The sequence below is a fragment of the Oncorhynchus kisutch genome, linkage group LG12 (genome assembly GCF_002021735.2).
Source record: "Oncorhynchus kisutch isolate 150728-3 linkage group LG12, Okis_V2, whole genome shotgun sequence".
Taxonomy (NCBI): Eukaryota; Metazoa; Chordata; class Actinopteri; order Salmoniformes; family Salmonidae; genus Oncorhynchus; species Oncorhynchus kisutch.
Genome location: NC_034185.2, coordinates 10,130,811 through 10,158,754, shown reverse-complemented (window position 1 = coordinate 10,158,754; position 27,944 = coordinate 10,130,811). Strand labels below are relative to the sequence as shown.

The 27,944-nt window shown below is 44.5% G+C and overlaps 1 protein-coding gene across 2 annotated transcripts in view; it reads left to right on the top strand.

Annotated features, from left to right (window-relative positions):
* Window positions 1–26,500, top strand: part of LOC109882572 (B-cell lymphoma/leukemia 11B) — a 57,980-nt gene extending 31,480 nt beyond the window's left edge. The window contains exons 3-5 of one of the 2 annotated variants that reach the window (XM_031836829.1): window positions 20,455–21,164; window positions 21,312–22,115; window positions 22,342–26,500. In XM_031836829.1, the coding sequence (XP_031692689.1) occupies window positions 20,455–21,164; window positions 21,312–22,115; window positions 22,342–22,962 (2,135 nt within the window). In that variant the 3' untranslated portion in view covers window positions 22,963–26,500. The remainder of the gene's footprint in view (window positions 1–20,454; window positions 21,165–21,311; window positions 22,116–22,341) is intronic. The other variant, XM_031836830.1, reaches the window with a different exon arrangement.
* Window positions 26,501–27,944: the final 1,444 nt, after the last annotated feature.

Below are 27,944 nucleotides of genomic sequence, written 5' to 3'. Positions count from 1 at the left end.
AGCTACATTATTAAGTTAAATTGTTAACTGCTACATTATTGAGTTAAATTGTTAATAGCTACATTATTAAGTTAAATTGTTAACTGCTACATTATTAAGTTAAATTGTTAACAGCTACATTATTGAGTTAAATTGTTAATAGCTACATTATTAAGTTAAATTGTTAACTGCTACATTATTAAGTTAAATTGTTAACAGCTACATTATCAAGGTAAATTGTTAACACCTACATTATCAAGTTAAATTGTTAACTGCTACATTATTAAGTTACATTGTTAATAGCTACATTATTAAGTACAATTTTGAATAGCTACTTGTTAATAGCAACAGTATTAACTTAAATTGTTAATAGCTACAGTACATTATTAAGTTAAATTGTTAACAGCCACATTATTAATTTAAATTATTAACAGCTACATTATTAAGTTAAATTGTCAACAGCTACATTATTAAGTTAAATTATTAACAGCTACATTATTAAGTTAAATTGTTAATAGCTACATTATTAAGTTAAATTGCTAATAGCTACATTATTAAGTTAAATTCTTAACAGCTACATTATTAATTTACATTCTTAACAGCTACATTATTAATTTACATTCTTAACAGCTACATTATTAATTTACATTCTTAACAGCTACATTATTAATTTACATTATTAACAGCTACATTATTAAACTACATTGTTACTAGCTACATTATTGTCAGTTGTATGAATCACAGACAAATAATGGAAATTATGTTGTTCAAATAATATCATATCTTCTTTTTGTTTTATTAAATCTTATAATAATGTATGTACTGTCCCTGCTCAATAATTTGATCTAAATCATTGTGGAGTTTTATATTGTATATTACCCCCTTCCTTATTGAAAAAGAGAATGGCTGATGCCAACAGACCCAAGGGAATTATCTCTGCAAGGTTGCAGAGGGTACCATGATAACAAGTCAACCTAAACACACACACACACACACACACGCACACACACACACACACACACACACACACACACACACACACACACACACACACACACACACACACACACACACACACACACACACCACACACACACACACACACACACACACACACACACACACACACACACACCCCTTCTCCTCCGTGCTCTTCCCAGAACAGAGCTAAAAAGAAAGAGTCAGATGTTATCAGTGTGATTGGAGCCAGCGGAGCAAGAAGCTAGTCTGGGCCTGTGCAGGAGGTAACAGCAGGGTAGCTGGGTGTGGTGGGACAGCGCAGGCCCCTACTTCAGTCTGTGTGTGTTAAGACTGGATGGATGAAGCCTTCTTAACTATAAGCTATGCAGGAGCCGTGCCAGGAGCAGGACATGTATCAGATTGATAAGAGCAGGGATGCTCTCTCTCTCTCTCTCTCTCTCGTCCTCTCACTCTCTCTCTCTCTCTCTCTCTCTTTATTTCTTCTCTCTCTCTCTCTCTTCTCTCTCTCTCTCCTTCCTCTCTCTCTCTGTCATCTCTCTCCTCTCTCTCTCTCTTTATTTCTCTCTCCTCTCTCTCTCTTTTTGTTCTGTCTCTCTCTTCATCCTCTCTCTCTCTTTTCTATCAATTTCAATTCAATTCAAAGGGCTTTGTTGGCATTGGAAAAATGTTTATATTCCCAAAGAAAGTGAAATAGATAATAAACAAAGTGAAATAGATAATAATAAATTAACAGTAAACATTACACTCCAAAATAATAAAGACATTTCAAATGTCACATCTCTCGCTCTACAGGAGCAGAGAAATAAACCCATAGGGGAAGTCCAGGGTCAAACACATCCCCATCGTTCTCACAGTGTGTGTCTCTCTGTGTGTGTCTTCTGCTGTGCATGAATGTGATTTAGGGGAGGGGGAGGGGGGACTGTTGTGGAGTGAGGTGTGTTATTTTAGCTTACACCTCCGCTGCGAGCCAAGAGACGGTTTGGGTTCGATACGCCCCTCACTTTGTTTGAGAAGTCCACAGATAGAGTTGACCTGGAGACATGGCTTTTATAGTGATAACATCTCCTCCCTGTTGTTCTACTGTCTCCTGCTGAAGCCTGAATTTGTGCTGTAGCTGACTGTCACAGAGTGTAGTGGACCACCCATTTGTATACTAGGTATTACTGTAACATCCCTTCTACTGGTGTCTGTCTGATCCTAGATCAGCACTCCTACTCTGAGAAGTTTGTGACTACGGTCCCAGGTCTAAGGCAGCATGTGACGAGCAGGTTTTTATAGCTCCTGATTGGTTAGGATGGAAAGGCTTGTTCTACTGTGAGAGTGGTGGTAGTTTACAGTGGAATAAGGGACTGGATTAGCTGGCTGGGGCTGTTTACACTGCAGTGTACTGTGCTGTCTGAACCCAGAGAATGCTCCACACTGCTGCTGAGGGTTAGTAACCCATATGTCGGCATGTCTGCCAGTCCACTAGTGTCCCAGTCCTGCAGCCTCAGCCCCAGCCTCAGTACCAACCTCAGTCCTCTATCCCTCAGTCCTCTATCCCTCAGTCCTCCGTCTCTCAGTCCTCTATCCCTCAGTCCTCATCCCTCAGTCCTCTATCCCTCAGTCCTCTAGTCTCCTCAGTCTCTATCCTCTCAGTCCTCTATCCCTCAGTCCTCTATCCTCAGTCCTCTATCCCCAATCCTCTATGTCTCAGTCCTCTATCCCTCAGTCCTCTATCCCTCAGTCCTCTATCCCTCAGTCCTCTATGTCTCAGTCCTCTATGTCTCAGTCCTCTATCCTCAGTCCTCTATCCCTCAGTCCTCTATCCCTCAGTCCTTATATCTCAGTCCTCTATCCCTCAGTCCTCTATCCCTCAGTCCTCTATGTCTCAGTCCTCTATGTCTCAGTCCTCTATCCCTCAGTCCTCTATCCCTCAATCCTCTATCCCTCAGTCCTCTATCTCTCAGTCCTCTATCTCTCAGTCCTCTATCCCTCAGTCCTCTATGTCTCAGTCCTCTATGTCTCAGTCCTCTATCCCTCAGTCCTCTATGTCTCAGTCCTCTATCCCTCAGTCCTCTATCCCTCAGTCCTCTATCCCTCAGTCCTCTATGTCTCAGTCCTCTATCCCTCAGTCCTCTATCCCTCAGTCCTCTATTCCTCAGTCCTCTATCCCTCAGTCCTCTATGTCTCAGTCCTCTATCCCTCAGTCCTCTATCCCCTCAGTCCTCTATGTCTCAGTCCTCTATGTCTCAGTCCTCTATCCCTCAGTCCTCTATGTCTCAGTCCTCTATCTCTCAGTCCTCTATCCCTCAGTCCTCTATACCCTCAGTCCTCTATCCCTCAGTCCTCTATGTCTCAGTCCTCTATCCCTCAGTCCTCTATCCCTCAGTCCTCTATCCCTCAGTCTCTATGTCTCAGTCCTCTATCCCTCAGTCCTCTATCTCTCAGTCCTCTATCCCTCAGTCCTCTATGTCTCAGTCCTCTATCCCTCAGTCCTCTATCCCTCAGTCCTCTATGTCTCAGTCCTCTATCCCTCAGTCCTCTATCTCTCAGTCCTCTATCCCTCAGTCCTCTATCCCTCAGTCCTCTATCTCTCAGTCCTCTATGTCTCAGTCCTCTATGTCTCAGTCCCTCTATCCCTCAGTCCTCTATCTCTCAGTCCTCTATCCCTCAGTCCTCTATCCCTCAGTCCAACTTCCCCACCACTAGTGCTCACCATTCTCCTTCAATCCCTCCTATTTCTTCCTCAAGCCCCAGACCCCCCTACTCCCCACCTGGGACATGCTTACAGTACCTCCCACAGCCCTGCAGAGCAGCAGAACAGCCACACTCCATGTGACGTTTTTTAAGTCTCAGCAAAATGATTATTACAAAGAGAGAGAGCCCATATTAACTGACAGACAGAGAGAGAGAGACCATATGAACTGACAGACAGAGAGAGCCCATATGAACTGACAGACAGAGAGAGAGCCCATATGAACTGACAGACAGAGAAGGAGACCATATGACTTGACAGGACAGAGGAGAGAGAGAGAGGAGAGAGAGAGAGAGAGAGAGAGAGAGAACGAGAGAGAGAGACCATATGACCTGACAGAGAGGGAGAGAGAGACCATATGAACTGACAGACAGAGAGAGAGCCCATATGAACTGACAGACAGAGAGAGAGCCCATATGAACTGACAGACAGAGAGAAAGACCATATGACCTGACAGAGTGGGAGAGAGAGACCATATGAACTGACAGACAGAGAGAGAGCCCATATGAACTGACAGAGTGGGAGAGAGAGACCATATGAACTGACAGACAGAGAGAGAGCCCATATGAACTGACAGACAGAGAGAGACCATGTGACCTGACAGACAGAGAGAGAGAGAGACCATATGATTTGACAGAGAGAGAGAGAGAGAGAGAGAGAGAGAGAGAGGGACCATATGAACTGACCAGACAGAGAGAGAGAGAGAGACCATATGACCTGACAGAGAGGGAGAGAGAGAGCCCATATGAACTGACAGACAGAGAGAGAGAGAGAGAGAGAGACCATATGACCTGACAGAGGGAGAGAGTGCCCATATGAACTGACAGACAGAGAGAGAGAGACCATGTGACCTGACAGACAGAGAGAGAGAGAGACCATATGACCTGACAGAGAGAGAGAGAGAGATAGCAGCAAGATTTGTGACCTGTTGCCACGAGAAAAGGGCAACCAGTGAAGAACAAACACCATTGTAAATACAACCCATATTTATGCTAATTTATTTTCCCTTGAAAAACTTAACTATTTGTACATTGTTAAAACACTGAATATATATATATAATATGACATTTGTAATGTCTTTATTGTTTTGAAACTTCTGTATGTGTGATGTTTACTGTTAATTTTTATTGTTTATTTCACTTTATATATTCACTTTATATATTATCTACCTCACTTGCTTTGGCAATGTTAACACATGTTTCCCATGCCAATAAAGCCCTTGAATTGAATTGAATTGAGAGAGAGAGAGACCATATGACCTGACAGAGAGAGAGAGACCATATGAACTGACAGACAGAGACCATATGACCTGACAGAGAGAGAGAGAGACCATATGACCTGACAGAGAGAGACCATATGAACTGACAGAGAGAGAGACCATATGAACTGACAGAGAGAGAGAGACCATATGAACTGACAGAGAGAGAGACCATATGACCTGACAGAGAGAGAGACCATATGACCTGACAGAGAGAGAGAGACCATATGAACTGACAGAGAGAGAGAGACCATATGAACTGACAGAGAGAGAGAGACATATGACCTGACAGAGAGAGAGAGACCATATGACCTGACAGAGAAAGAGAGACCATATGACCTGACAGAGAGAGACCATACTAAACTGACAGAGAGAGAGAGACCATATGAACTGACAGAGAGAGAGAGACCATATGACCTGACAGAGAGAGACCATATGAACTGACAGAGAGAGAGAGACCATATGAACTGACAGAGAGAGAGAGACCATATGAACTGACAGAGAGAGAGAGACCATATGACCTGACAGAGAGAGAGAGACCATATGACCTGACAGAGAGAGACCATATGACCTGACAGAGAGAGAGACCATATGAACTGACAGAGAGAGAGACCATATGACCTGACAGAGAGAGACCATATGACCTGACAGAGAGAGAGACCATATGACCTGACAGAGAGAGAGAGACCATATGACCTGACAGAGAGAGAGAGACCATATGACCTGACAGAGAGAGAGAGAGAGACCATATGAACTGACAGAGAGAGACCATATGACCTGACAGAGAGAGAGAGACCATATGACCTGACAGAGAGAGACCATATGACCTGACAGAGAGAGAGAGACCATATGACCTGACAGAGAGAGAGAGACCATATGAACTGACAGAGAGAGACCATATGAACTGACAGAGAGAGACCATATGAACTGACAGAGAGAGACCATATGAACTGACAGAGAGAGACCATATGAACTGACAGAGAGAGACCATATGAACTGACAGAGAGAGACCATATGACCTGACAGAGAGAGAGAGACCATATGACCTGACAGAGAGAGAGAGACCATATGAACTGACAGAGAGAGAGAGACCATATGAACTGACAGAGAGAGACCATATGACCTGACAGAGAGAGAGAGACCATATTAGATCTGTCTCTCTCTCTCTCTCTCTGTCTCTCTCTGTCTCTCTCTCTCTCTCTCTCTCTCTCTCTCTCTCTCTCTCTCTCTCTCTCTGTCTCTCTCTGTCTCTCTCTCTGTCTCTCTCTCTCTCTCTCTCTCTCTCTCTCTCTCTCTCTCTGTCTCTCTCTGTCTCTCTCTCTCTCTCTCTGTCTCTCTTCTCTCTCTCCTCTCTCTCTCTCTGTCTCTCTCTCTCTCTCTCTGTCTCTCTCTGTCTCTATCTCTCTCTCTCTGTCTCTCTCTGTCTCTCTCTCTCTCTGTCTCTCTGCCAAAGCAAGTGAGGTAGACAACATACAAAGTAAATATATAAAGTGAAAAACAACAAAAATGAACAGTAAACATTACACATACAGAAGTTTCAAAACAGTAAAGACATTACAAATGTCATATTATATATATATATACAGTGTTCTAACAATGTACAAATGGTTAAAGGACACAAGATAAAATAAATAAGCATAAATATGTGTTTGTATTTACAATGGTGTTTGTTCTTCACTGGTTGCCCTTTTCTCGTGGCAACAGGTCACAAATCTTGCTGCTGTGATGGCACACCTGTGGAATTTCACCCAGTAGATATGGGAGTTTTTCAAAATTGGATTTGTTTTCAAATTCTTTGTGGATCTGTGTAATCTGAGGGAAATATGTCTCTCTAATATGGTCATACATTGGGCAGGAGGTTAGGAAGTGCAGCTCAGTTTCCACCTCATTTGTGGGCAGTGAGCACATAGCCTGTCTTCTCTTGAGAGCCATGTCTGCCTACGGCGGCCTTCTCAATAGCAAGGCTAGCTCACTGAGTCTGTACATAGTCAAGGCTTTCCTTATTTGGGTCAGTCACAGTGGTCAGGTATTCTGGCCGCTGTGTACTCTCTGTGTAGGGCCAAATAGCATTCTAGTTTGCTCTGTTTTTGTTAATTCTTTCCAATGTGTTAAGTAGTTATCTTTTTGTTTTCTCATGATTTGGTTGGGTCTAATTGTGCTGCTGTCCTGGGGCTCTGTAGTGTGTGTTTGTGTTTGTGAACAGAGCCCCAGGACCAGCTTGCTTAGGGGACTCTCTGTCTCTGTCTCTCTCTCTCTCTGTCTCTCTCTCTCTCTCTGTCTCTCTCTCTCTCTGTCTCTCTCTCTCTCTCTCTCTCTCTCTCTCTCCCTCTGTCTCTCCCTCTCTCTCTCTCTCTGTCTCTCTCCTCTCTCTCTCTCTCTCTCTATATATATATATATATATATATATATTCCCTTAATTTTGTTTTCTCTCAAGCACAAGCAGATGTCATAGTCATCCATCAACCTCATCCAGCGACACATGATAGACAGCAGACACAGTGGGACCCCCCCCCCCACACACACACACACACACACACTACAGTTATGAGTGGATGAGTCAGGCAGATGCCTCAGGAAGCTGATGCACCTTTGGAGCTCTGTGTTTATTTTATTTTTTTGAGCGACTATAGAGGCTGAGTCAAGAACCATAGCTCTTACTGACAGAGAGGTCTTTCCAGTTCTTTTTCACAGCTTGTCCCCGTGGCCCTGAGAGATGCCTCGGAGGCTTGGAGCACAGCAGAGCAGCTCTCACAGTTAGCTACACGAGAGGCTGGTTGTTATTGTCTGTCTCTGGTTATGCTGCTGGAGATACATGATACACGAGAGGCTGGTTGTTTACTGTCTTGTTCTGTTTCTGATACCTGTATTGTTCCCTTCACTCAGTTGACCTGCATCTTATGAGACATACAGATCAGGGAGCCAGACATACCTTAGCCAGGTGTGTGTGTGTGTGTTTGTGTGTGTGTATGTGCGTGTTTGTCCTTGTATCCCACACACCGATTTGGCAGCCCCGTCCTCTTAAAGCCTCCCTCTGTCTGTCCGGGCTTTCAGCAGGCCTAGTTCAGATTGACTGCAAATGCACACACACACACACACACACACACACACACACACACACACACACACACACACACACACACACACACACACACACACACCACAACACACACACACACACACACACACACACACACACACACACACACACACACACACACACACACACACACCACACACACCAACAGAGCTCACACACATGTAAGTGGTTATAGTTGGCCTGGGCCTGCTTTGAGTTAGTTTGAGAGCCGTACTCTGTTCCTGCTACTGCCACCCTCACAGTGGCTATATGCTGCTCTGTTCTGTTCTGCTCTGTTCTGTTCTGTTCTGTTCTGCTCTGTTATATTCTGTTCTGTTCTGCTCTGTTCTGTTCTACTCTGTTCTGCTCTGTTCTGTTCTGTTCTATTCTATTCTGTTCTGCTCTGTTATATTCTGTTCTGTTCTGCTCTGTTCTGTTCTGTTCTGCTCTGTTCTATTCTGTTCTGTTCTATTCTATTCTGTTCTGTTCTGTTATATTCTGTTATATTCTTTCTGTTCTGCTCTGTTCTGCTCTGTTCTGTTCTGTTCTGTTCTGTTATATTCTGTTCTGTTCTGCTCTGTTCTGTTCTGCACTGTTCTATTCTGTTCTGCTCTGTTCTGTTCTGTTCTGCTCTGTTCTATTCTGTTCTGTTCTGTTATATTCTGTTATTTTCTGTTCTGTTCTGTTATATTCTGTTCTGTTCTGTTCTATTCTGTTCTGTTCTGTTCTGTTCTGTTATATTCTATTCTGTTCTGTTCTGTTATATTCTGTTCTGCTCTGTTCTGTTCTATTCTGTTCTGTTCTGTTATATTCTGTTCTGTTCTGTTCTGTTATATTCTGTTCTGTTCTGTTATATTCTGTTCTGTTCTGTTATATTCTGTTCTGTTCTGTTCTGTTCTGTTATATTCTGTTCTGTTCTGTTCTGTTATATTCTATTCTGTTCTGTTCTGTTCTGTTCTATTCTGTTCTGTTCTGTTCTGTTCTGTTCTGTTATATTCTATTCTGTTCTGTTCTGTTATATTCTGTTCTGCCTCTGTTCTGTTCTATTCTGTTCTGTTCTGTTATATTCTATTCTGTTCTGTTCTGTTATATTCTGTTCTGCTCTGTTCTGTTCTATTCTGTTCTGTTCTGTTATATTCTGTTCTGCTCTGTTCTGTTCTATTCTGTTCTGTTCTGTTATATTCTGTTCTGTTCTGCTCTGTTCTGTTCTACTCTGTTCTGCTCTGTTCTGTTCTACTCTGCTCTGCTCTGTTCTGCTCTGTTCTGTTCTGTTTGGCTCTGCTCTGTTCTGCTCTGTTCTGTTCGGCTCTGCTCTGCTCTGTTCTGCTCTGTTCTGCTCTGCTCTATTCTGCTCTGCTCAATTCTGTTCTGCTCTGCTCAATTCTGTTCTGTTCTGCTATATTCTGCTCTGCTCAATTCTGTTCTGTTCTGTTCTGTTCTACTCAATCCTGTTTTGTTCTGCTCTATTCTGTTCTGTTCTGCTCTATTCTGTTCTGTTCTGCTATATTCTGCTCTGCTCAATTCTGTTCTGTTCTGCTCTGTTCTGCTCTGTTCTGTTCTACTCAATTTTGTTCTGTTCTGCTATATTCTGCTCTGCTCAATTCTGTTCTGCTCTGTTCTGTTCTGCTCTGTTCTGTTCTACTCAATTTTGTTCTGTTCTGCTATATTCTGCTCTGCTCAATTCCGTTCTGTTCTGCACTATTCTGTTCTGTTCTGCTCTGTTCTGTTCTGTTCTGCTCTGTTCTGCTCTGCTCTGTTCTGCTCTGTTCTGTTCTGCACTATTCTATTCTGTTCTGCTCTGCTCTGTTCTGTTCTGCTCTGTTCTGTTCTGTTCTGCACTATTCTGTTCTGTTCTGTTCTGCTCTGTTCTGTTCTGTTCTGTTCTGTTCTGCTCTACATAGCCTTCTATTGCCTGATTAGCCCCCATTATGACAAACAACAAACCATCGGAGCAGAGCTGAGAGGGGCATGCAGAGAAGGCAGAGACAGGAGGGGAAGGTCGGGAAGGAAAGGGAGAAGGGGGCGAGGGGAGGAGGGGAGGAGGTGAGGAGACAGGGAGGAGAGCAGGGGGTACGAGCTGAAGGAACAGGAGTAGGGGGGTGAGTTTGAAGGGGACCTCCGGGAGCCTCTAGATCACAGCCAGGCTAATGAGAACCTGTTTACAACACCAGAGGGGTCAGATACAACACCAGACGGGTCAGATCAAACACCAGAGGGGTCAGATACAAGAACAGAGGGGTCAGATAAAACACCAGAGGGGTCAGATACAAGCCCAGACGGGTCAGATACAAGACCAGAGGGGTCAGCTCCTCCCCTGACAGGTGCACCCAGGATGGGAGGCCCTGTTTGTGTGTGGGTTTGTCAGGAGTGTGTGTGTGTGTGTGTGTGTGTGTGTGTGTGTGTGTGTGTGTGTGTGTGTGTGTGTGTGTGTGTGTGTGTGTGTGTGGTGTGTGTGTGTGTGTGTGTGTGTGTGTGTGACTAGCTCTCACAGACTTGACATTTTTCTCAAATGTTGGGTTGGAATAGGGATACCGAGTGTTACCGTGTCTACTGCTTCAAACCTCACCAAGCCTCACTTTCTTCAACCCCAGATGTAATCATTCAATACCATGGCACAGTTCTCTATCTCTCTCTCCTTCCCTCTCTTCCTCTCCCGCTCTCTCTCTCCCCTCTCTCCTCCTCCCTCTCTCTCCCTCTCTCTCCTCTCTCTCCTCCTCTCCTCTCTCTCCCTCTCCCGCTCTCTCTCTCTCCCTCTCTCTCCCTTATCTCCTTCTCTCTCCCTCCCTCTCTCACTCTCTCTCCCTCCCTCCCTCCCTCTCTTTCTCTCTGCTCCCTGGCATTGTGTTTGTGCTTTTAAGACAAATAATTGCTATAAAAGCCAATCTGGAAAGAATATAAGCGCTGTTAGGTTTAAGATCTAAGGTCCCTACAGAATACCTAATTGGCTGGTGGGGGTTTAGTAAAAACTAACCCAGGAGGGAGGGAAACGATTTTATGATTGGCCCACCTATACGCATATACCCACCATTAATGATGTCCTGTCTGACTACTGGCTCCTCCCACTACGGTTACTGGCCCCTCCCACATAATTTGGAGTGTAAGCACGGTAGTAGTTGAACTTCCTGGTCAGCGGAAGAGGGTTGAGTGTGTGTGTATGTGTGTGTGTGAATGAGAGGACAGAAGTGTGTGTGTGTGTATGTGCGTGTGTGTCATACCTTATGAGACGACAGAAGTGTGTGTGTGTGTTGTGTATATGAGAGGACAGAAGTGTGTGTGGTGTGTGTATGAGAGGACAGAAGTGTGAGTGTGTGTGTGTGTGTGCGCGTGTGTGTGCGTGTGTATGAGAGGACAGAAGTGTGTGTGTGTGTGTGTGTGTGTATGAGAGGACAGAAGTGTGTGTATGTGTGTGTGTATGAGAGGACAGAAGTGTGTGTGTACGTGTGTGTGTGTGTGTGTGTGTATATGTGTGTGTGTATGAGGGGACAGAAGTGTGTGTATGTGTGTGTGTGTGTGTGTGTGTGTGTATATGTGTGTGTGTATGAGAGGACAGAAGTGTGTGTATGTGTGTGTGTGTATGAGAGGACAGAAGTGAGTGTGTATGTTGTGTGTGTGTGTGTGTGTGTGTGTGTATGAGGGGACAGAAGTGTGGTGTATGTGTGTGTGTGGTGTGTATGAGAGGACAGAAGTGAGTATGTGTGGGTCAGTAGATAGACCATGGTAATTACTGCAAATTGAATCATAGCGAGGAGCTTTTATTGGCTGGAGCGACAGCTACATAGCAACAACCGCTCCCCTTGTAGCTACTCCGGTGTGTGTGTCTACTCTGGTGTGTGTGTCTACACGGTGTGTGTGTCTACTCTGGTGTGTGTGCTACTCTGGTGTGTGTGTCTACACTGGTGTGTGTGTCTACTCTGGTGTGTGTGTCTACTCTGGTGTGTGTGTCTACTCTGGTGTTGTGTGTCTACACTGGTGTGTGTGTCTACTCTGGTGTGTGTGTCTACACTGGTGTGTGTGGTCTACTCTGGTGTGTGTGTCTACTCTGGTGTGTGTGTCTACTCTGGTGTGTGTGGTCTACACTGGTGTGTGTGTCTACACTGGTGTGTGTCTACTGGTGTGTGTGTCTCTCTGGTGTGTGTGTCTACTACTGGTGTGTGTTGTCTACTCTGGTGTGTGTGTCTACACTGGTGTGTGTGTCTACTCTGGTGTGTGTGTCTACACTGGTGTGTGTGTCTACTCTGGTGTGTGTGTCTACTCTGGTGTGTGTGTCTACTCTGGTGTGTGTGTCTACACTGGTGTGTGTGTCTACTCTGGTGTGTGTGTCTACACTGGTGTGTGTGTCTACTCTGGTGTGTGTGTCTACTCTGGTGTGTGTGTCTACACTGGTGTGTGTGTCTACTCTGGTGTGTGTGTCTACTCTGGTGTGTGTGTCTACTCTGGTGTGTGTGTCTACACTGGTGTGTGTGTCTACACTGGTGTGTGTGTCTACACTGGTGTGTGTGTCTACTCTGGTGTGTGTGTCTACTACTGGTGTGTGTGTCTACATCTGGTGTGTGTGTCTACTCTGGTGTGTGTGTCTACTCTGGTGTGTGTGGTCTACTCTGGTGTGTGTGTCTACTCTGGTGTGTGTGTCTACACTGGTGTGTGTGTCCTACTCTGGTTGTGTGTGTCCTACTCTGGTGTGTGTGTCTACTCTGGTGTGTGGTGTCTACTCGGTGTGTGTGTCTACTCTGGTTTGTGTGTCTACACTGGTGTGTGTGTCTACTCTGGTGTGTGTGTCTACTCTGGTGTGTGTGTCTACACTGGTGTGTGCGTCTACTCTGGTGTGGTGTGTCTACTCTGGTGTGTGTGTCTACACTGGTGTGTGTGTCTACTCTGGTGTGTGTGTCTACTCTGGTGTGTGTGTCTACACTGGTGTGTGTGTCTACTCTGGTGTGTGTGTCTACTCTGGTGTGTGTGTCTACACTGGTGTGTGTGTCTACTCTGGTTGTGTGTGTCTACACTGGTGTGTGTGTCTACTCTGGTGTGTGTGTCTACTCTGGTGTGTGTGTCTACTCTGGTGTGTGTGTCTACACTGGTGTGTGTGTCTACTCTGGTGTGTGTGTCTACACTGGTGTGTGTGTCTACTCTGGTGTGTGTGTCTACTCTGGTGTGTGTCTACCTGGTGTGTGTGTCTACTCTGGTGTGTGTGTCTACTCTGGTGTGTGTGTCCCTAACTGTGTGTGTGTCTACATCTGGTGTGTGTGTCTACTACTGGTGTGTGTGTCTATACTCTGGTGTGTGGTGTCTACTACTGGTGTGTGTGTCTACTCTGGTGTGTGTGTCTACTCTGGGTGTGTGTCTACTCTGGTGTGTGTGTCTACTCTGGTGTGTGTGTCTACTCTGGTGTGTGTGTTCTACTCTGGTGTGTGTGTCTACTCTGGTGTGTGTGTCTACATCTGGTGTGTGTGTCTACTCTGGTGTGTGTGTCTACTCTGGTGTGTGTGTCTACATCTGGTGTGTGTGTCTACTCTGGGTGTGTGTGTCTACTCTACTCTGGTGTGTGTGTCTACACTGGTGTGTGTGTCTACTCTGGTGTGTGTGTCTACTCTGGTGTGTGTGTCTACTCTGGTGTGTGTGTCTACTCTGGTGTGTGTGTCTACTCTGGTGTGTGTGTCTACTCTGGTGTGTGTGTCTACACTGGTGTGTGTGTCTAACTCTGGTGTGTGTGTCTACTCTGGTGTGTGTGTCTACACTGGTGTGTGTGTCTACTCGGTGTGTGTGTCTACTCTGGTGTGTGTGTCTACTCTGGTGTGTGTGTCTACACTGGTGTGTGTGTCTACTCTGGTGTGTGTGTCTACTCTGGTGTGTGTGTCTACACTGGTGTGTGTGTCTACTCTGGTGTGTGTGTCTACTCTGGTGTGTGTGTCTACTCTGGTGTGTGTGTCTACACTGGTGTGTGTGTCTACTCTGGTGTGTGTGTCTACTCTGGTGTGTGTGTCTACTCTGGTGTGTGTGTCTACTCTGGTGTGACTCCATGTGGCTCTACTTCATGGAGATGTGGGATTTCACAGCATCACACAGAGACAGCTGATTGGCAAGTCCTGATTGAATCATTTGCATATCCTTTATCTCTCTCCTCCTCCTCCCCCTCTCTCTCTCCTCCCCCTCTCTCTCTCCCCCCCCCCCCCTCTCTCCTCCTCCCCCTCTCCATGTTACCCTCACTTCTCATGCTTGTAAGGGAACATGATGAAATTAGTGTTTTTCAGTCATTAGGCATTAGCAGAGAGCCATCAGAGGAGAGCCATTAGCAGAGAGCCATCAGCAGAGAGCCATTAGCAGAGAGCCATCAGAAGAGAGCCATTAGCAGAGAGCATTAGCAGAGAGCCATTAGCAGAGAGCCATCAGAGGAGAGCCATTAGCAGAGAGCCATCGGCAAGAGAGCCATCAGCAGAGAGCCATCGGCAGAGAGCCATCACAGAGAGCCATCGGCAGAGAGCCATCGGCAGAGAGCCATCAGCAGAGAGCCATTAGCAGAGCCATTAGCAGAGAGCCATTAGCAGAGAGCCATCAGAAGAGAGCCATCAGCAGAAGAGCCATCAGAAGAGCGCCATCAGCAGAGGGCCATCAGCAGAGAGCCATCAGAAGAGAGACATTAGCAGAGAGACATTAAGCTGCCAGTCCATTAACTGCCACGCAGATCTAACAGCATATGGCATTCTCTCTGGAAGATGTGACAAGATTGCAAATTCGCACAGGGAGGGGGTCTGTGCGGGTTTGATTAGCTAGCCACACACTCACACACACACACACTCACACACACACACATACACACACACACACATTGCTGAGATGTTCATGACCTAGTATTGAAATATATGTAATTGCAGGACTAAGAGCGTGGTATGGCTTTATTCCATAGTGACCCCCCCCCGTGATGTTCAACTGCACAGTTCTATCAGGAAAAAGCTCTAAAACCACCATGGTCCCTAAAGACTCTCTACTTACACTCCCCTCCTCCTCATCTCTGGTTCCCTCTCTCCCTCTCTTCTCTCCGTCCAAGTTGTAAGCTGTCCAGCGCTCAGCTGCCAAACAGGTCTGTGAAGACCAGCCAAACTAAACACAGGTAGACAGCCTAGCGTACCGACACACGCAACACGCTCCACACAGACTCCAGTAACTGTGGCGACGTGTGCCCCTCTTGGCTCAGTGATTGGTTAGACAGAGCCCCGGGGAGGCAGGTCAGCGAGTTAATGAGAGGCTCATTTACTGAAATGGTCTGTTCTTCTCTCAATCAGTGCTGTGTGTGTGTGTGGAGCCATTTTAAACACCCTTTGTTTGATTACTAAACGTTAATCCTGGGCCGGGAACACGGCAGAGTCGGAGTAGGCCCCACATACTTCTGTCTCCCTGGAGGTAGACCCACATAACATGAAGAAGTTGATGCATATGCCTAGTGAGAACCACAAACTCTCTCTCTCTCTCTCTACTGCTTTCTCTCTCTATTTCTCCCTCTCTCTCTCTCTCTCTCTCTCTCTATTTCTCCCTCTCTCTCTCTCTCTCTCTCTCTCTCTCTCTCTCTCTCTCTCTCTCTCTCTCTCTCTCTCTCTTCTCTCTCTCTCTCTTCTCTCTCTCTGTCTCTCTGTCTCTCCTCTCTCCTCTCTCTTCTCTCCTCTCTCTCTCTCTCTCTCTATCTCTCTCTCTGTCTCTCTCTCTCTCTCTCTCTCTCTTCTCTCTCTCTCTCTCTCTTCTATTGCTATCTCTCTCTCTCTCTCTCTCTACTGCTATCTTTCTCTATTTCTCCCTCTCTCTCTCTCTATTTCTCCCTCTCTCTTTCTCTCTCTCTCTCTCTCTCTCTCTCTCTCTCTCTATTTCTCCCTCTCTCTCTCTCTCTCTGTCTCTCTCTCTCTCTCTCTCTCTCTCTCTCTCTCTCTCTCTCTCTCTCTCTCTCTCTCTATTTCTCCCTCTCTCTCTCTCTCTCTCTCTCTCTCCTCTCTCTCTCTCTCTCTCTCTCTCTCTCTCCCTCTCTCTCTCTCTCTTCTATTGCTATCTCTCTCTCTCTCTCTACTGCCATCTCTCTCTATTTCTCCCTCTCTCTCTCTCTCTCTCTCTCTATTGCTCTCTCTCTCTCTCTCTCTCTATTGCTATCTCTCTCTCTCTCTCAAATATTGCTGCTGTGATGGCACACTGTGGTATTTCACCCAATACATATGAGACTTTATCAACATGTTGTGGGTCACCCCTCACGGAAATACAGTTGAAGTCGGACGTTTACATGCACTTAGGTCGGTTAGGACATCTACTTTGTGTATGACATAAGTCATTTTTCCAACAATTGTTTACAGACAGATTATTTCACTTATAATTCACTGTATCACAATTCCAGTGGGTCAGAGGTTTACATACACTAAGTTGACTGTGCCTTTAAACCTTCCTTTGCCAAGATAACAGCTCTGAGTCTTCTCCTATAATGTGTAATGAGGTTGGAGAACACATGGCAAGGGGTCTGAGACCATTCCTCCATACAGAATCTCTCCAGATCCATCAGATTCCCAGGTCCACGCTTGTGGACTCTCCTCTTCAGCTCATCACACAGGTTTTCCATGGGGTTTAGGTCAGGGGACTGGGATGGCCAGGGCAAAACCTTGATTCTGTGGTCAGTGAACCATTTTCGTGTTGATTTTGAGGTGTGCTTTGGTTCATTGTCCTGCTGGAAGATCCAACCAAGGCCCAGTTTAAGCTTCCTAGCAGAGTCAGTCAGGTTTTGAGGTAATATCTGCTGGTACTTAATGGAGTCCATGATACCATGTGTCCTAGCCAGTTGTCCAGGGCCTTTGGAAGAAAAACAGCCCCACAACATCGAAGATCCACCACCATACTTCACAGTAGGGACGAGGTACTTTTCTATATTGGGTTCTATAAACCCTATATTGGTCTCATCTGACCATAGAACCTGGTCCCATTGAAACCCTATGTTGGTCTCATCTGACCATAGAACCTGGTCCCATTGAAACCCTATGTTGGTCTCATCTGACCATAGAACGTGGTCCCATTGAAACTCTATATTGGTCTCATCTGACCATAGAACCTGGTCCCATTGAAACCCAATGTTGGTCTCATCTGACCATAGAACCTGGTCCCATTGAAACTCTATATTGGTCTCATCTGACCATAGAACCTGGTCCCATTGAAACCCTATGTTGGTCTCATCTGACCATAGAACCTGGTCCCATTGAAACTCTATATTGGTCTCATCTGACCATAGAACCTGGTCCCATTGAAACCCTATGTTGGTCTCATCTGACCATAGAACCTGGTCCCATTGAAACCCTATGTTGGTCTCATCTGAACATAGAACCTGGTCCCATTGAAACCCTATGTTGGTCTCATCTGAACATAGAACCTGGTCCCATTGAAACCCTATGTTGGTCTCATCTGACCATAGAACCTGGTCCCATTGAAACCCTATGTTGGTCTCATCTGAACATAGAACCTGGTCCCATTGAAACCCTATGTTGGTCTCATCTGACCATAGAACCTGGTCCCATTGAAACCCTATGTTGGTCTCATCTGAACATAGAACCTGGTCCCATTGAAACCCTATGTTGGTCTCATCTGAACATAGAACCTGGTCCCATTGAAAGTTCCAGTAACGTTTGGCAAACTGTAGGCGCTTGAGTTTGTTGTTTGATGACAGCAAAGTGTCACGCCCTGACCTTAGAGATACTTATTTATTCTCTATGTTTGGTTAGGTCAGGGTGGGACTCGGGTGGGCAAATCTATGTTTTCTATTTCTTTGTTGTTTTGCCGAATGTGGTTCCCAATCAGAGGCAGCTGTCTATCGATGTCTCTGATTGGGGATCATATATATAAGTTGTGATTTTCCATTTGGGTTTTGTGGGGGTGTTATTTTCTGTTTAGTGTCTGTGCCTGACGGAACTGTTCGCTTTCGTTTTGGGGGATTTTTGTTTGAGTGTTTCTTGTAAATAAATATCATGAACACTTTCCACGGGGCGCTTTGGTCCACTCTTCCTTCCACCGACGACGATCGTTACACAAAGGCTTTTCTATGGCAACCCTTCCAAACAACTTGTTGTTACGTAGGTGGCGTTTGATTGTATTTTTTGGAGACTTTTTTTTACCCCAAAACCCAACTCACGTCTGCAATTCTCCAGCTGTGATCCTTGGAGATGTTTTGTCCACTCAAGCTATCCCCCTCACTGTGCTCGGGGTCAAAATAGGACACACGTCCTCTTCCAAGACGATTGTTAACATCTCCAGTTGTTTTAAACTTGTTAATTATTGCCCTGATCGTGGAAATGGGAATTTTCAACCGTTGAGATATTTTCTGATTTTTGCTCTCAACAACCTTTTGTCACACATCATTACTGTATACTGTATTTCCCATAGTGATGGATGACTATGGGAACTTGGCCTGTGTGTCACCTCATATTTATACCCCAGTGAAACAGGAAGTCATGGCTTACCACTTAAGTGTTCCTAATCTCTCAGGTGAACTTTAAACTGTAAAATATGAATGGGAATATTCTTCAGCTAGATTTTACTCATAAGAATGTCTAGGGGTGCCATTAATTGTGGCACACATGTTTCGGAGAAAAATATTTATTTAATTTATTTCCGTTTTATTTATTTTTTAATGATTTTACTTCAATTTAAGGTTTGATTTTTGTGAATATTTTGACTGAAATACCAAGCGGATAAACAGCGAAGACCTTTTTTTCACAGCCATTTTTCTCATATTTACCAAGGGTGCCAATATTAGTGGAAGGCACTGTAGGTTTCCACACTACATTCCTTCCATCTATAGCGTTATTCCTTTGGCTTTGATGCCTCATGATTGAGTATTGCTCTGTTTCAAGTAGGCACTCTGAGAGAGAGACTCTGGGTTGAGGTCAGTGATAAAGTAGTCTACAGTACTACTGCCAAGAGATGAGCTATAGGTGCACCTACCAGAGGAGTCATCTCAAAGCCCACTGTACCATTGACTATGTACTGTACACACCCAGCATGCGACAGAGCTGCAGGAGTTGTGACCTGTTTTTGTTGGTTATGTTGTTGTAGTTGTGCCTAGGGGGTCATATGGGGGAGGGAATGCTGTCACCCTCGCGGAGGCGTTTCTCTCTCTCTCTTCCTTTCTCAGCTCCCTCTTTCTTCCCTCTCCCTGTCTCTCTCTTGTCATATATCTTTAGTTCCCCCACACCAAAACACACACACACACACACACACACATTAGTATTATCCTGCCCCTAGGTAGCCCCGGGTTTGTTTGCATATAGTTCGTATTGCTCATAAATGCATATGTGTTTGTGTGAGGAGATCACACTAACCATTCTCTCACTCAGGTTATCATATGACATCTCTCACTCAGGTTATCATATGATATTCTCTCACTCAGGTTATCATATGATATTCTCTCACCCAGGTTATCATATGATATTCTCTCACCCAGGTTATCATATGATATTCTCTCACTCAGGTTATCATATGATATTCTCTTACTCAGGTTATCATATGATATTCTCTTACTCAGGTTATCATATGATATTCTCTCACTCAGGTTATCATATGATATTCTCTCACCCAGGTTATCATATGATATTCTCTCACCCAGGTTATCATATGATATTCTCTCACCCAGGTTATCATATGATATTCTCTCACCCAGGTTATCATATGATATTCTCTCACCCAGGTTATCATATGATATTCTCTCACTCAGGTTATCATATGATATTCTCTCACCCAGGTTATCATATGATATTCTCTCACCCAGGTTATCATATGACATTCTCTCACCCAGGTTATCATATGATATTCTCTCACCCAGGTTATCATATGATATTCTCTCACCCAGGTTATCATATGATATTCTCTCACCCAGGTTATCATATGATATTCTCTCACCCAGGTTATCATATGATATTCTCTCACCCAGGTTATCATATGATATTCTCTCACCCAGGTTATCATATGATATTCTCTCACTCAGGTTATCATATGATATTCTCTCACCCAGGTTATCATATGATATTCTCTCACCCAGGTTATCATATGATATTCTCTCCGTGGGAGCTCTGTGATGAAGTCGACTGTCCTGGGAGAATAGAATACAATATCTCTCTCACGTCATGTTGTTATGTTGGTGTACAGCAGGGTCGTGTGAAAAGGTCATTGAGATCCTAATTTTATATGCTGTCGTTCCAGACATGCCAAACGATAATGTATGTATGTTGATTATACCTATGTTGTTATGTAGGTGATTCAAAACTGTATTACAGTGTGAGTCAGTCATGCATTCCTTTCTACATTCTTCTCATGTTAGTCATTTAGCAGATACCACTTATTAAAATAGGAACCAACCACTTACAATCGCTCCCTTTTTCTCGCTCCCTTTTCCACCCCCCCCCCCCCCTCTCTCTTTCTCAGGTAAAGATGAGCCGTCCAGCTACATTTGCACCTCTTGTAAACAGACCTTCACCAGCGCCTGGTTCCTGCTCCAGCATGCCCAACACACCCACGGCATCCGCATCTATCTGGACACACACCCCTCCAACTACACCCTCACCCCTCGCATGGCCCTCCCCCCTCCCATGGGTGGGGGAGACTCCCTCCCTCGTTCTCCCTTACCAACCTTCCTGGGGGACACCTCTAACTCCTTCCACCTCCTCCGAATGGCGGCGCCACTACTCAGGGAGCACCACCCACACCATCCCCAACACCCTCACCACCCCCGTCCCCCTCCGGGCTATCTGGACACCCGGCTCCCTGCCACCCCACCCTTCGTCAGACCCCCGCCCCCCAGACACCTCCTGGAGCGCCTGGGTCCAGAGGAGATGGGGCCCCTGCTCTTCCAGCACCCAAGTGCCTTCGAGAGGGTGATGCGTCTGACCCCAATGGATCCTCCTTCCATGGACTTCTCCAGAAGGCTCAGAGAGCTGGCGGTTGGCAACAATACTAACAACGGAGGCCCTACACCTCCTCTCTCGCCCACCCGGGTGCCCCCCATGCACCGCCTGCTGAGTCCAACTCTCTTCCAGTCGGGCTCCAAGCCCCCACCGTTCCTCACCTACCCCCCACAGCCCCCCACGCCTCAGGGAAACGCCACCACTCCTCCCCAGGGCCAGAACCAGGCCCAGGTATGTGCAGTGTGTCCTGGGATATATGCTGATGTATGTATTGTAATGTCTTATATGTATTACAGAATTGCCTGTAATGTTGCCAAGACATTTCCCCTATGGGACAATTAAGAATTAATTTGTTCATATATTCATTCATTCATTCAGGTCCAGGCCCAAGCCAAGTCCAAGTCCTGTGAGTTTTGTGGAAAGTCCTTCAAGTTCCAGAGTAACCTGATAGTCCACAGACGGAGTCACACAGGAGAGAGGCCCTACAAGTGTCATCTGTGTGACCATGCCTGTTCTCAAGCCTCCAAGCTGAAGAGACACATGAAGACACACATACACAAGTCAGGCTCCATGGGGAGCTCCCCTGAACAGGAGAATAGAGGAGAGGTAGGAGAGGGGGAGGAGAAGAGCAGAGAGGGGGAGGGAAGAATGGGGATGGACAACGAGGAGGAGGAAGAGGATGAGGAAGAGGAAGAAGAGGAGGAAGAAATTGAGGATGAGGAGGAGATGAGGAACGGCCTAAGTAGGCCTGAGTCTAACCTGAGCATGGACTCAGAGTTCCACAAGAACAGGGAGAACGGGTCGAGGCCTTCCCCAGACGAGAAGCCTCATGGTGGGGATAGAGTGACGGAGAGCGGAGGGGTGGGTATCATGCACCCATACAACCACCTGGACAATCACCTGAGGCTGGCCCCTTCCAAGAAGACCATGAGTCTGGATAGGGAGAGGCAGCCTAATAGAGAGTCGAGAGAGGGGGGAGATATAGGGAGGGGGGAGATGGAGATGGAGCGGGACAGAGAGCGAGCGTTGGACAGGGCGATGGACAGAGAGAGAGAAAGTGGAAGAGAGGAAAGGCCCTTGATGAACGGAAGGATCAGTGGGTCTGAAGACTCTTTCTCTGGACTGTTCCACCGCCGGCCCACCCCCATCACCAGCCCCAACCCCTCCAACAAGAGAATCAAGGTAAGAACCCCCTTTTAGCTACTCCTTTAAGTGACTTTTATTATTTTTAAATAACTTGTGTTTTTATGTTTTCTTATGTTTGTCGTTTACACAACTGTTTCCAATACTTTTAGACTGCTGAAAGAAGTACATCATTTTTCTCTTATCTAGTTGTATTGTTTTACTGGGTTTAGATTTGTTAAATTCAGTGTAAATAAACTTTAATTTCGTTCTATTTGATGTGAAGGTGGAGAAGGAGTTGGAGCTCCCCGCGGCTCCGACCCTCATCTCCCCAGAGAACATGTACTCCCAGCTCCTGGCGGGTTACGCCGCTTCACGCCACTTCATCAGAGAACCTTTCCTCCACGGCTTCAGTGACGCCCACCAGTCCCCCTTCGCCACCTCCTCAGAGCACTCCTCCTCCGAGACGGGTTCCCTCCGCTTCTCCACCTCTCCTGGGGAATTCCTGGAGGGAGTGGGCGCATCGGGCCGCAGCGGCAGCTCCACCCCTCACCTCCTGCGGGGTCCTGGGCCAGGTCGACCCCCTAGTAAGGAGAGCAGACGGAGCGACACCTGCGAGTACTGTGGGAAGATATTCAAGAACTGCAGCAACCTGACGGTGCACCGACGCAGCCACACGGGAGAGAGGCCCTACAAGTGTGACCTGTGCAGCTACGCCTGCGCACAGAGCTCCAAGCTAACTCGCCACATGAAGACCCACGGGCAGTTTGGGAAGGAGGTGTACCGCTGTGACATCTGCCACATGCCCTTCAGCGTCTACAGCACCCTGGAGAAACACATGAAGAAGTGGCACGGGGAACACTTGATGGCCAGCGACGTCAAACTGGAGGAGGCTGAGAGAGGCTAGGTTACGCTAGGCTAAAGCTAAGGCTAGGCTAGGCTAACACCTCAGACTCATTCTGAATGAACACTTACAGGACTTCAACACGGGGCTTGGCTGGATAATCTTTCATCTTCTTGAATATTTTTGGGACAATTTAATGTATGTAATTCTGTTTTTGTTTGTTCTTTTTTGTCACAGAAACTGCCAACTGAGAAATATAACAAAGGGAAACATGGGATGTTTCTAGAAACCTATAGTTTCCTGCCAACTATTGATCTATCTGAGGATTTTATCATTTTCGGAATCCATTGAGCCTTTCTACTGTGCAATAATGTCTGTATTTATTGGAGTTTTGTAAAGATATTGGGCATGTGCAGGTACATCTTTGTGGGGTTTTATAGGGAATTAGGTAGCTAGCTAGTAAGTAAAAAAAAAATATGCTGAATTTTTTTTTCTCAGAAAAACACATAACTTGAAACAGGTCACATTTGATTATAAATAAAATTGTAATTTTGATTTGTTAATTAAAAACAATTCCTTTAAGGAAACTATAAGTAAATGAGTAAAGTTCTTAAATTATGATAGAAATGATTTATTTTTAATCTGCATTATTAATATCCTATTAGGTCAACATCTCTGACATCAAGCACTGAATGTCACTATGACAACACAATTTACATTTTAGAATTTCAAAAAACCCCAAATGTTGATGTTTTAAAAGTCTGAATAGATTACAGCCAATTTTACACAAACTATTCTTTTTTTAATATCAGCATGTGTTATTAGTATGATGCAATCCAGTCCCCACAGTCCCAATATTAGCCAGGGACATAAATAGCGGTTGCAGACATTGACATGAACTCCTTAGATGCAGGATTAAATCACCATGGGAATATTTAAGTTCAAACTTGCTGTAGTAAAAATGTGGAAAGGAGAAGAGTCCTATACAACGTTATGTGTGTGGATGTTTTGGGAAGAATACACCGTTGTATTTCATCAAACATTATGTAAATATTAGATTTTCTTTGATCCATCATTATTAAACAAAAACGAAATGTATACTAGACCCATATTTTACATTCGGAATGTCCACTCTAACTAAAACAATCAAAGATCTGTGGCTTGAGTTATTTAAGTTCTGAATAATATACATTGTTATTGCAACCATTCACTAGATAATTGCAATACAGGTCCTCTCAATAGTGCTTCCTTCCTATGGTCATACTGTTTACATTTGAACAGCATAGCAGCAATGTCCCTTACACCCTCTTGACACATGATAAAGCTTCATCAAAACCAATTTGTTAAGTTAAACTTTTAAACATTCTACATTGTACTGTACATTCCACTTCTAGAATCATTTCATTGTTCCTTCTGGGGAATTCTTGAACAGTAGTGTTCTCGTCGCCCAGGGTGAGTTCTGATCCCCTCAGGATTCAGCAAAACGGTCTCAGAATGGAATTCATATCAATGCCTGTGTTTCTCCACTGTGTGCTCTAAGCCTCAATCTGCCTGCCTGCTTTCACAGTTCACTAACTCAGCGTTCATGTATTAGTGGAGCAGCTTTGAAAAGGAAAAGGTGGGGGTTGTTCATTTTGCTTCACAAAGCGATATGGGGGTTTAACGCCCAATAACAGATTTGTGAAGACACTGTACGTGGCGTTCGTGACTTTTAGGGATTTACAATTTGTGATTTTCAGCTGCGTGGAATGAGGATGGCTCATCCTTGAATGAATCTAAAAAAGCCCTATTTGAGTTACATTGAGTTATGGTAATAATGTTCAGCACAGCTGTTAGACTGATGGCCACATGACCTTGAGATCTGATTGGATCATTCTTGAGGTAGAAAATGAAAAATTGAAATAGAGAAAATGGAGAGGGGGTAGAGGGAGAGAGGGAGAGAGGGGATAGAGGGAGAGAGGGAGAGAGGGAGAGAGGGAGAGAGGGGATAGAGGGAGAGAGGGAGAGAGGGAGAGAGGGGATAGAGGGAGAGAGGGAGAGAGGGGATAGAGGGAGAGAGGGAGAGAGGGAGAGAGGGAGAGAGGGGATAGAGGGAGAGAGGGAGAGAGGGAGAGAGACATAGAATGAAAGAGAGAGAGAGAGAGACCCAAGCAAGGATCAAAGTCATTCAAATGAAATTGAAAGCATATGAAAAGTGTGTTTTAACCCAAATGCATATCTACTGGTCAAATCTAATACCAAGGACATCAGAGAGAGAGAAAGAGGAGCAATATTAGGGAAGATTGAGGCCACATCTTCCCTTAATACAACCATCTTCAATAGAGATAATCACCTCACCTCAAAGATATCACTTCACACAGCCTGTTTTAAATGTGCTGTGTGTGTGTTTAGGCAATTGGACATGGGTGTGCACTCGAATGAAAATCTTCCTATTTATCATCATCTTGTTGACAGAAATCAGATTCTTACACAAAACACTTATCTCATAATGGTCCTCCATTTCAGATCAGCATGTGGAAATGGAATAGATTAGTTATCATAATGTATGCGACTGGCTGAAAAGGTGTAGATACCATAGAGACATGCGTTTGGGGAAGACACATGTTGATATTCAGTAAGAGTACATCTTTAGTGTATTCCAATAAAAAAATGTTTTTTTTTATCAATTCTCACTTCAGAACAAAGTTGATAATAACTACAATAACTGTTATTATTGCAATTGAGACAGCGGAGAGGAGAAACCTACAATTCCCACTTCTGAACAAGCTTCATATATTCCATCCAAAATATGGATGCTAGAGAGTTATTTTAATCGCATTGAGGAACCAGGAAGACAGACTCGCAAAACAGAACTAGTCATCTCATACAAGAACATTCAGTAGCAGAATAATGTTTACAGTGTTTGAAGTATGTTAATGATGAAATCCTCTGTGTTTTGAATGCCATAACTAGCATTGTATGGTAATGATGGTGGAGGGATTTTCATTAAGTAGATTTACATGAGTAGTTTACGTATCATTTCTTGCTCACTGTATGACGATACACAGTGTCTTTGTAATATTGATAAATGATGCTGTGTTTTTAAAAACAAATGGTTCCAACATTCTGTTAGCCTATTTTTCTTTTCCCAATCCAATTGTGATTTGATTTAAATGTTTAAAGTCATTTTTTGGGGGGTAAATCTATCCTAATATGGATTTTTTTAAAAACATTTAAATTAGAAATCATCCAGAATATCAGAGGAATTTTGGGATTGGGATTCTGCAATGGGTTATGGGAGAAATGTTTTTTTTTTTTTTATATAAAACAAAATAAAAAAAATCTGTTTTAGGAGGCGTTCATGGACAATATTGTTTTTTTTTCTTCTCATGGTTGGTTGACGTTCTTGTGATGGCACTTAAAATTTAAATTTTAACACATTTTCAACTTTCATGACTTTTTGCTCTTTGTACAAATATCTTTTTTTCCTTTTTTGAGGGATTGTTGTGAAAAATAAGTAGTTTCAAAGCAGCAGCAGTAACGTCGGCTGTCTTGAACATATATGTATTTTTGTAATGTGTTGAAAAGAAAGTCAACAAATCCAATAAATGTTGCAATTGCCTATCTGAAGTATTTTTTTAACATGACTGACACCATTACTGCTAACATCTGAAGTAGTTATTAACATTAATATCACTATTACTAATAACATTAGCATCTTTCACATTACCATTGTTGCATCTTTAGTCGTTTATTTTACAATTAACCACCAGTAGTTATGTTGAATGTCTCATGACTGGTGCTCTAAACTGTTGCCCTCAGCAGCCCCGTTTATACCTGGTGCCTACATGGGTTCTTTATCCTGATCTTGTCTATATTCCGATTGCGTCCACATTTCCAGAAATGCGTCTACACACATGGTATTAAAATATGTCTGTTATCCATCCACCCGTGTCTGCATTTTGACCAGATTTCCTGGTCCCTTCCTTTATGCAAATTATTTCACAGCTATTCGTTCAAAAATAATATTTATTTGTTTATTGTAACACGCACATTGATGTAATCAGTCAAAGGTGTCACCTGTCAATGATTTTTAAAGGGGCAGAATAATGATGGTTTAAATGGTGGTCTCTGTCCAGATCTGCCTAACCTTGTGAGATATCCAGACACAATGCGTGTCTGACTACCTCCGGAGGTGGACAGGATGATCACAATGAGTCTTCTAATCATCTACACCCGTCTAAATATGTGGTCGCAATCAGAATGTGGACAAGATCAGGACAAAGGACGCATGTTAGAACCAGGTATAAACAAGGCTAGTATGCAGGTATAACATCTGCCATCAATGTGACGCTATAAATCCCAATATACTGACATGATTATAATTCTTTATAGCACAGATAGCCACTGGTTAATACATGTGATTAACCCCATCTCTAGTGATGGTTGCTTGAAGCCTCAGTTTGATACTATAGAACAGAGAGCCACCATGTTAAGCAGACCAGACCCAGTTGCTAATGTATTGGTGCCTATGGGAGAGAGCCACCATGTTAAGCAGACCAGACCCAGCTGCTAATGTATTGGTGCCCATGGGAGAGAGCCACCATGTTAAGCAGACCGTACCTGATCATTTTTTTCAATGGTAAATGACCTGAGTGGGACATCTTCAGTTATCCACTATCTGTTACTAGAACACTTGAACCTACGTGACCCCTCGTGACCCCTCGTGACCCCTTTGGTCTTCATTTCCTTATTTCCTGAAAGGCCATGCAAGGTCTTATTAGCCAGACAGGTGGGGACTTTCACCAAAGACAACGATGGAGGTGGAGAGGAGGAGAGGATGAATACTTAAGTTACTACTCCACCTCACAATAACTGAGCCCTCAACATGAAGGGGGGGGGGGGGGGGGAGACTAATAAGGTGGCACCAGGAAATGCTTGGTAAACCAGAGGGGTGTGTTCAGGTGGGTGCAATGTTCTGAATATAACGGTGCAGATAAATAGTGTGATGTACGATTCTGAAGTCTACACGATGGGGGATTATGTGCTCATAATGGGGGGTGAAT